The sequence below is a fragment of the Pteropus alecto genome, unplaced genomic scaffold (genome assembly GCF_000325575.1).
Source record: "Pteropus alecto unplaced genomic scaffold, ASM32557v1 scaffold131, whole genome shotgun sequence".
In the NCBI taxonomy this organism is placed as follows: domain Eukaryota; kingdom Metazoa; phylum Chordata; class Mammalia; order Chiroptera; family Pteropodidae; genus Pteropus; species Pteropus alecto.
Window position 1 is genome coordinate 13,238,826 of NW_006434709.1, and position 10,592 is coordinate 13,249,417.

Below are 10,592 nucleotides of genomic sequence, written 5' to 3' on the forward strand. Positions count from 1 at the left end.
GGAAAGAAGTGAAAGAACATTTTACAAAATGAATCTAGTTATAGTTTATTAGAATTGCTTTTCTATATTACTATGCCATTATGTTTAGTCTGTATCAGAAATGTCTAATCAGTTTTTTGTGTTCTATTTATAATGTATAATGAAATGCAATGGCTACAGGTTCAATGAATTAATCTCACTCGGTGAATATGAAAAGGCAGCTTGTTTTGCAGCAAATAGTCCTAGAAGAATTCTTCAGAACATTGGGACAGTGAATAAATTTAAGGGTAAGCATTTCTCTCTGAATCTTGTATATGTATGCAAATCATACTTTTCTGCTTGATAGAATGGAAAGAGCATTGAACTGGGAGACTAAAGATCTAGGCTCCAGACCTTTCTCTACCATTCACTCATTTTCTTTAGCTGTGACATTAAAGGGTTTAATTAGGTTTTCTAAATTAAATTATGAAATATTTCAATTATACAGAAAAGTAGGAGAAACATATAATAGCCATGTACTCATTATCAAGACTTAATGTTAGTATTTTGTCAAATTTGTTCTACTTCCTTTTAAAATCAGCTTTGTTGTCATAAGTTAACATACATACATATGTACGAATCATACATATTTAAAGTACACAATTTGATAAGTTTTGACTTGTGTATCACCTAAAAGTTCCCTCATTCTACTCAATGGTTCCTCTCTCCCTTTAATCCTCACCCCACCTTTCTCCCTCCCACAGCTTCTTCCCAATCCCTAGGCAACTAGTCTGCTTTGCATTGTCTAGAATTTTATATAAATTGAATTATATAGCAGGTATTATTTTTTGACTAACTTCTTGCACTCAGCATAATTATTTTGAAATTCATCCATATTGTTGTATTTACCAATAGTTCATTCTTTTTATTTATGAGTAGTAGTCCATTGTGTGAGTACAGGTCCCTTATCAGATAAATAATTTGCAAATATTTTCTCCTGGTCTGTGGCTTGTCTTTTCATTCTCTTAACAGTGTCTTTCTAAAGGTAGAAGTTTTAAATTTTGTTGAAGTCCAATATAAGAATGTTTTCTTTTTATGGATTGTGATGTTAGTATTGTACCTAAGAAATCTGTGCCTAATCTGCGGAGATTTTTCTCCTAATTTTTTTCCTAAGGATTTTATAGTTTTAGGTTTCCATTTAGGTGTGTGATCCAGTTTAAGTTAATTTTTATATATAGTGCAAGCACATGATCTAAACACCCCAATTAAAAGGCAAAAACGTTTGTCCATTCATCAGTTGATGGTCATTTGGACCGTTTACACTTTTTAGCTATTATGGATAATGTAGCTACAAATATTTGTGCACAAGTTTTTGTGTGGATATATGTTTTTATTCCTCTTGGTTAGATACTTGGGAATGGAATTGTGGGGTTATATGGTAACTGTATGTTAATACTTTGAGAAACTTCTAAGCTGTTTGTACTACTTTCCATTTCTACTGGCAATATAGATAGGTTCCAATTTTTCCATATTTTTACCAACACTTGTTAATCTATGTGAAGTGGTATCTCGTTGTGGTTTTGATTTGCATGTCCCTAATGACTAACAAGTTTGAGTACCTTGTCTATTGGTCATTTGTATATCTTCTTTGGAGAAATGTCTATTCTTTGCCCATTTAAAAATCATATTATTTGTGTTTTTATTAATGAGTTGCAAGAGTTCTTTCTATATTCCAGATAAACATGACTTATCAGATAGATGATGGGCAAATATTTCCTTTCACTTTCTTGATGTTGTTTTTTGTGGTACAAAATTTTTAATTTTGATGACATTCAGTTTACCAGTCTTTTCTTTTATGGCCACACTTTTGCTGTTATATCTAAGAAATCTTAGCCTAACTCAAGATCCTGTGTTTTCTCCTGAGAGTTTTACATATTTAGGTCTATGATCCACTTTGCGTTTATTTTTGTGTATGGTGTGAGGTGGAAGGGTCCATATTCATTCTTTTGCATGTGGGTATCCAGTTTTCCTACCATCACTCGTTGAGAAGAGTTTTCTTTACCCATTGAATTTTTTGGCCCTTTTGTCAGAAATCAATTAACCAGGATTTATTTCTGAACTCTTAATTCTATTCTGTTGCTCTAGATGTCCACTCTATGCCAGTATCATACTATCTTGATGACTGTAGCTTTCTAGTAAGTTTTGAGATTGGAAATGTAAGTCCACCTTTCTTTTGATTAGTATAGTATATTTGGAAATACTTTTAATCTGTGTCTTTGTTTAAAGTTAGAGTCTTCTAGATTACTTATATTTGGATCCTACTTTTTTAAACCATCTGACAGTTTTTGCCTTTTAATTGGGGTGTTTAGATCATTTACATTTAATGTGATTGTTGATGTGGTTGAGTTATATTTGTTCAATTTTCCTCAGCTGATACCTTTTTCTCTTTTTCTGCCTTCTTTTGGATTATTAGTTGAATGTTTCATGATTTCATTTTTCTTCTTTGTTGATTTTTGAGCTATAACTCTTTGTTGATTTATTTTGGTTGTTGCTTTAATGTTTATAGATTATATCTTTAAGTTATCACGTTCTACCCTCAAGTGATAGTATACCACTTGATGTATTGTATAAAAACAGTGTAACTAAATTCTTATGTCGATAGCATATATCATTTCTGGTCTTCATTTTGCTTTGTGTAGATTTATATTTCTATCTGGTATTATCTTTCTGCTTGAAACACTACCTTTAACATTTTTTATAGTGCAAGTGTGCTGGTCTGCTGATGGTATATTCTTTCAGCTTTTTAAAGTTTCTTCTGGAGGCTCTAAGGAGGGGTTCATTCAATACTTCTCTCCTGTCTTCTAGGTCACTGTCAGCAATTTTTGGTATTCCTTGGCTTGTAGACACATCACCCCTGTTTCTGCCTTAGTTTTCACATAACTTGTAATATCTAGTCATTATCCAAAATATAAAATTTAATCCATAATAAGCATTAGTTAAAAATTACAAATGTGTAATTTTAGATTAGAATTTTTTAGAAAATGTGAAGAGATGAAAATGATATGAAGCAAACTATTATTTTAAGTATTTGATTTAAAATTTTTTCTTCTCTTTGTAGCTGTTGGAAAAATTAGAGGAAAGCCTTTTCCCTTACTCTTATTTTTTGAGGCAATCTTTAGTACAAGTCATGCTCATAGACGTCCTATTGATGCAATACTAACCCTGGAAGGAATCAAATGCGGATTATCTGAAAAACGTTTAGATTTAGTTATCAATTGGGTCACCCAGGAAAGGTAAGCAAAATTAAACTTTTAACTTAATTTTGATATTTGGTTAATGAAGTTGTTTTCAAAATTTAATAGTTTTCTTATCAATACATTATATGAGCATTTATTTCAGGTCCCTATCGCAATTAATCTGTCAGAAAGTATTTACTAAGCATTCACGGAGTAATGGGCCTAGTTACAATTGGTCAAGAATTGACTCATGGCAGTTCACAAGGTGATTCATGATCACCTAATGGCAGAGAGAAGTTGATCAATAAGGATAGAAAAGGATTGATCAGTATCATGCTGCTCAGAGGGATAAGGCAGAAACTTGGTTCTAGGCAGTCTGTGGGTACATGTAAAGGTTAAACCTAGGAGAAAACTTATAAGCAGGAGAAACACAGACCAAGGTAGCATTTAGGAGAGTATACAAACCAGAAAGGACAGACAGGAGATAGCTTTGGAGTTGGGTCTCAGCATAGACTGGCATGTTTATACCAGGGCTCTCTTAGGTTGGGTTCCCTGGAACCAAAGCCTGAGACAGGAATTTGGATGCACATGATTGATAGAGGGAGACTTTCTGAAGAAAAACCTATGAGGGAATAAATGAAGCAGAATAGGGGAGGGGAAAGAGCCAAGAAAGGGTGTGACCTCAGGCAAGTTCTGTTCTTGGCCTTATTTATAGAAGAATGGTTCTGGAGCATAAACCACACCACAGAGCTGTTCTCGCTTGAGCATAGGGGCCAGATTTCTATACCTATTGGTTGCTCAAGGGCTCTAGGGTGCCTGGAGGAGGTGGGAGTGTATAACTCTTGGGTATGGTGGCTCCCACTAACCATGGGCAATAAGGGAGAGACCTGTGAGCCACTGACAGCCAATACCCAGAGCAACTAAGGAAGTAATACTGGCAAAGTAAGCAGGATTTGGGCAGGATGGCAAAACAGCATCTACCTTAGCCATTCATTTACGCAACACAGATCTATTTGCTTCTCACATTAAGTTCACTTTTTCCAAGCACAACTTCTCCAGGATTCTGTCGTCATAATTCTGGGGAAAACTTATGAGAGGAGAGTTAATGGGATGAACTATAGCCCTTATCCTTACAACTGGTCCTAGGGCTGTAGTTTGTTTTTTATTATTGATATAACTTACATATAATAACCTATACATATTTAAAGTATACAATTTGATGAGTTTTTTTTAATCACATTATGGAGATATAATTGATATAATGAACCACACAAATTTAAAGTGTACAATTTGACAAGTTGTTTCATGTATACACTCATGAAGTCATCACAGTATCTCTTTATAATACTTTCTTCTTCCGTTCACCCCTTCATTCCACCTTCTTTCCCATCTCCAGCTAACCACTGATCTGCAAGAGTCTTCTTAGAGTTGAAATTAGGGGTGGGGAGAGCCAAGAAGGGTGCTTTAGGAAAGCACAGAGGGTATGAGGAGGTGATTAGGGGAGGAAAAAGGGGAGAGATTCCCAGGCTCATTTTCCAGACTGTTTTTCTTTCTCCTTTTTCCTTCAGGGCCAATCTCATTGTTTTGGGACTTGACTCTCCTCCTTCTTTTGGTTAATTTTTCTTTTTAATCATACTCCAGTTTCCTGATCATCCTTCTGGGAAATGACAAGCCGAGGCAGAGCAACCTCTGTCCTCAACTCTGGCCTTTTTTCAGGTGGAACAGCATCATGACAGTGACCACTTAAAAAAATACAATAATAGTATTAATACAAGAAATAAATACTAAAATACCAGTATTATCATGTTGGTTCAGTAATAGAGTCCCAAGAAAGACCAAAATAATTACTCGTTCAGCCTCAGGAAAATGTGGCTATAGCTCTCAAAACCTGTATTTTAGTATCAAAATATAGAAGTCAGGGAATTGCTTACTAAATAATTAATTTATACTCAGAAGCTGCTTTCTGATTTTGGATCTACCCTCTCTGCTGCCCACCTCAACAAACACAAAGGATTTTATTTACTGAATTTTCAGTAAGGAGACATTTTGTAGGAATTTTCAGGGTTTCATGTTATTGTTATTGGCATTTTGTTATTTGTATACAGGTTCTGCTATTATGTGTTTCCTATTATTCTGTAGCTATTAATTAAAAATATAACTAAAGCACAATTTCCATACAACCAGTAATTAGAAGTGATAATCATATCCAAATGTTTTTTGGCTTATGCTGATGGTTTCTAGGTTACTGTGATAGTATAGATGGTTCACTGCAATTGTGTTTGAAGATGGTGTTTTAAATATGATGACAAGTGAAATCTATTCAATTGAGCCATCTCAAAAGAACTACTTCTTTAACATCTCCTAATAGACACAGTTATGTCCTTTTTTTCCCTGTTGCTTCTTACATACTGTAACAATTTAAAAAATAACACTGGTGTCGCTTTCTCTGTTTCTCTTTTAGTACACATGCTTGCAAGATCTATCACTAATTTTGAGCCAAAATTTGTTTTCACTACCTTTAACTAACATTTAATAAGCTTTTTACACTCTACAGGATTTAGAATCTAGATAACTGCTGAAAACCATTGAGACTCTCTATAAGAAAATTTTTGTTTTTCTTATAATTTGAAATCCTGCCAGTCTTTTCAGGAGAATTTTAATGTTGTTTGTAGATTTTTTAAAAAAACTTGAGCTCAGTTTCACTAAAATGTCTTCCCCTAATGGATACGTGCTGATCATTTCTGTTCTTGTTGTTAAATTTTTGTTATGTTTAATTTCTCCTATATCAATTGCCTGTTAACTTGGAATTCTTACAGACCATAGACAATCCAGTTCCACTGTCCTGAATTTTCAAATATTTCATTCTCATCTTCTCATCGAGAACTCTCTAATGTGCACCTTATTGATCTACTTGCTCTAGGCTCACATTTTCTGAGGAGGCTGGGGACGCGATTTGTGATTATGGGGAGCAAAATCTTTATATCAAGGCCAAATGCCTGGCTTTAGCTCAGATTATCTACAGTGAATGTAACCTGCACAAGAAGGCTCTTCTTTGCATGTGTAAACAGGGTCAAATTCACAAGGCCATGGAATACATACAACAATTCAAGGAGTTTACTTACTGTAAGTGAAAATGTACTTGTATAAGTGAAAATGTACTTGTATACATTCAAATTCTGGACTTTAATTATAAGATCACCCATGATAGTAGGCAATGTTCTGGCTTTACATTAATTATAAAGTCTGTTTTATTTAAACTGATAAGTAGATTTCTTTTGTAATTCCAGTAAAATGGTTAAGCTGAAACTGCTTGATTTTCATGCTCTTCATTCAAATACATTATGTATTTCCTCAATACACAAACATTTAGCAAACTGGATGGTCCCAAAGTATACAATTTTAAAGATAAATTTTACAGATATGCTGGACCATGCTACTTAAAGGACTTTAAAAAACAACTTATTTGTTATGTATAATGTTCCAAACTATGATATAAGCATTAGAAATGAAGAATTAGTGAAATAAAGTTTATTTCAAAATTTTGAAACACCGAGGTTGCAACTGGGCAGTGATCTGAGAGAACCGTGGACCTTTTGGAGTGACCTTTGTTGAATGAGCTGATCTCGTACTATGAATCTAGTTGAGCGGTAATGTCGATGCACAGGCAGTCCTGACATCTCCCCATACCCCAGCCCTATGTCAGTCCCGATTTGCAGGCTGTGTACCCCAGTTCTAAGAAGCTGCAAAATGAAACAAAACAGCACACTTTTACGTCACATTTTTTTCCCCAGGAAAAATGATCTTTTATGGCTGTTGAATCTGATCATTTTCAAACAATAAATTGACTTTTACTTAGAATCTTTTTTTAAGTTACTAATTTTTTTGATTCATCATATAACAGCATGCCTGGTACTATTACTGTAATAATAGCTAATAGTTTGGCTTTTACATGCGTTATCTCACTTAATCCTTATGTTAACTCAATGAAGCAGTTTTTATTATTATCCCTGTTTCATGAAAAATATGTTTCCACAGAGAGGCTAAGGCATGGAGAAGTGAGTAATTTACCTACCTGCACATAACAGAATCTGGCATAGTAGGTACTACTCAATATTTATTGACTGAATTATATATTTTATTATTAGTATCTAAGTAAACAGATTCAGTTTCTGTATTGATTGTTTTTCCATAAGTAATAATTATTTTAGTCAGGGTTTAAACATAGAATTTAGGTTTTAATTACTCTTGGGACATGATTGATTCATTATCATATTATTCTATTCCTCTAGCAGTGCATTACACTCTAAAATAATTAAACATATATTGTAATAATTAAAAAGTAATACACTTTTATATAATTAGAACCTTGATATTTATCCACAGAATTTATTTAGCATAACATCATAAGATGAAAATAATAATTACCTGAGAAAAATTAAGCTTGAAAGAGAAACACTTGCTTATTTTACTTTTTAATGAGAAACAAACACAGCTTTCCAAGGTATCATCTTTGGCCTTGGGACAGATACAGTTTGTTAATACTTTCTGGTTTCAGAAAAAAGTGTTCTCTCTCAGATTTAGACTATCACTTTTATATTTACAAATTTAAGAAAAACATTCAAAACAAAACAAAACAGAAACAGAAAAGTTCTAAGAAAGTCTTTTGCTCCAAAAGCGTAAATCTGACTAATAGAGCATCAGTTTTAGAGGTAAAGATTCTTTTTGTTTTTTCCCTCTAATAATTTCTAGAATAAAGCCTGAAATGATTTGTTTGTTCATATTCTCCATTATCATAAAACACGTAAATGAACCTATCTGGAAACTGGGTTATTCTAGATCTGAGGCTCTCAAACTTTCTGGTTTCAGGTTCCTTTACACTTTTAAAAAGCATCGAGATCCCAAAGAGCTTTTATATATGTTGGTTATAGCTAATGATATTTATCTTATTAGAAATTAAAGAAGTATAAATTAGTAGTTGATAGATGGTTACGGGAATGGGGAGCACAACATAGGGAATGCAGTCAGCAGTGATATATTGGCTAGGTGGAAAAAAGAAGAGAAAGAAGAGTTAGGGGAATCGTTTTATAAACTATATAAATGTCTAACCATCGTACTGTATACTTGAAACTAATAAAAAAAGAAATTAAAACAAAAAATTGTAAGTTATTCATTTAAAATAACAATAAACTCTTTACATGTTATCATAAGTGAAATATTTTTATAAAAGATAACTTTCCAAAAACCAAACAATTTTATGAAGAAAGTGGCATTGTTTTATATTTTTGCAAATCTCTGTAATGGCTGGTTTAATAGAAGATAGCTGGCTTACCATATTTGCTCCCATATTTTGAGAACCGCTATTCTAAGTATTTGTGAGTTAAACAAATACCATAGTTGGTATATAGGCCCTTATAATATTATTAAAACAGAATATACATGAGATAAATTATGACTGATAATATGTCAAACTAAGGAACAAGGAAATGGATTCCAAAGTGTCATAAGCAGGGAAAAGGTCATGAGATTTGAATATGTGTCCTTTCTGATTAATCTTGTACATAATTGAGTAGATATTGGTTAATCAATTTTTGGAGAAGAGGATTTGATAACTGATCGAATAAAATAGAGATGAGTGAGTTATGAAATGTTAGAGGCTGGGGACATTATATAACAAAGCTTCACCTTAGTGGAGGCTGGCCTGAGTGACCCAAATCATAAACTTCTTTTTCTTCCCTAGGGATATTTAGAAAAAATTATTTGACTTCATTGGTATAGAATTATATAATGCTTTTCCTTGTTTCCTCTTTTACCATCCCCACTCTCTCGCTCTGTTAGGTATGTGTATGTGCATGCATGTGTATATATAAATACACACATGCAACGCACACACACGTATTTATTGTTTTGGAAAAGCAACACTGTAGATTAGAAGGTCATAGATTCTGGGGGTCAGATGAACAGTTCTACTTTATACCATGAATATAATTGGAAAACAGGTTTCTCTAAGCCTATTTTCTCACTTGTAATGTAAGAATAATAATATCTCACTTATACTGAATATTAAATGCAATGATTTAATATATGTAAGTTCCCAGTACAGTAAATATGCATTTAATAAACACTAGATTACTTCATATTGCCTTTCAGAGTGCAAATTATGTTTATGGTAGTTCTTAAAAGGCTCTCAGAAATTATTCTGAAAATTACCTGTGTTGTGGCACAAGAAGAACATTTTTACTTTGAAACATTTAGGAAGTTAATACAAAGTTTATAATTTTAAGAATATAAATCATGATTGTAGCTTTAGCTTACCTCAGTAGTTAACTAGTAGATTAAACTATATGAAATTGCTTTTTTTTTGGAGTAAAAAATGGTCAAATGTAGGCAACTTCATATGACTCAAACTCTAACTACTTGAACTAGCTAATGGCTTCTTAAAATCTTCATTTCTGTTTCTAAATACTTGATATTTTTAGGAAAAAAATTACCAAGGCACCTTTTCTGTGCAAAGCACAAAAAGAAAGATACTGTACTCACTAGAAGTTGGTCCAAATAAGGTACAGACAAACATAACATAGTATTAGATGGAACCTTAGAAATTGGAGATACTAATTCTAAAACTTTTAAGATGCAAAAACTGAGATCCAAAGGATTAGGTGGCTAACAGAACTCTGATTAGAATTCAGGTTTCCTGATTGACAGTCTCATCCTTTTTATTATACCACATTTCTTTCATTACAGTTCGTTGATAAATTTTTCTTCTGGTACTTTTTGTTATAGGCAGTTTTCTTTGTGTGTGTGTTTTTTTCCTAGGGTGTTGAGACATAGTTTTCATTTTTGCTTTCAGATGACCTGATGGAACTAATAAAGTTATGTCCCGACCCTGAATTAATTCAGTGTCTCACTAAAGAATGGAATGGGAAACCACCATTTTTATCTTTTGGTCTTACTATAATTCATCTATTCTCTGTAGATATGAAAAAAGTTGGCATTAAGGTACTTCAAGAAATAAATAAAGGTAAGTAGAGTAAAATGCTATAGAAGAAATAGTAGTGGGTTATTTAGGGAAAGGTTCGAGATTATTATGTTTGAGTTAATTCAGTCTTCTAAGAGTTTCTTTTCAACTTTAGAAGTTTATAAATGTAAAGACTACAATGTAAACTATAGTCTATTGGCAATAGTATATATTTTTTGAGAGAATTAGAATGAAGAGAGAATCTTTAGGAAGTTTGAGGGGAATATCATAATAATTATAATAGCTAACTATAAAAACTTTATATATATTAACATATGTATATATTTAGTAATTTTATATGTATTTAAAATGTTTAGACATAAACTTTACATTTTGTTTTTGTAACATATATATTTGTTACATATGGGATTTATTCTGAACCT

General features: G+C 32.6%; 1 protein-coding gene across 3 annotated transcripts in view; it reads left to right on the forward strand.

The window, feature by feature from the left end:
- CLHC1 (clathrin heavy chain linker domain containing 1) overlaps positions 1-10,592 on the forward strand; it is a 46,126-nt gene that overhangs the window by 4,096 nt on the left and 31,438 nt on the right. For all 3 annotated transcript variants that reach the window (XR_003045636.1, XM_025045121.1, XM_025045120.1), the window contains exons 5-8: positions 160-266; positions 3,077-3,251; positions 6,115-6,317; positions 10,042-10,212. Coding sequence is in view for 2 of the 3 variants with exons in the window: in XM_025045121.1 (XP_024900889.1) it covers positions 160-266; positions 3,077-3,251; positions 6,115-6,317; positions 10,042-10,212 (656 nt within the window). In the remaining variant the exon portion in view is untranslated. The remainder of the gene's footprint in view (positions 1-159; positions 267-3,076; positions 3,252-6,114; positions 6,318-10,041; positions 10,213-10,592) is intronic.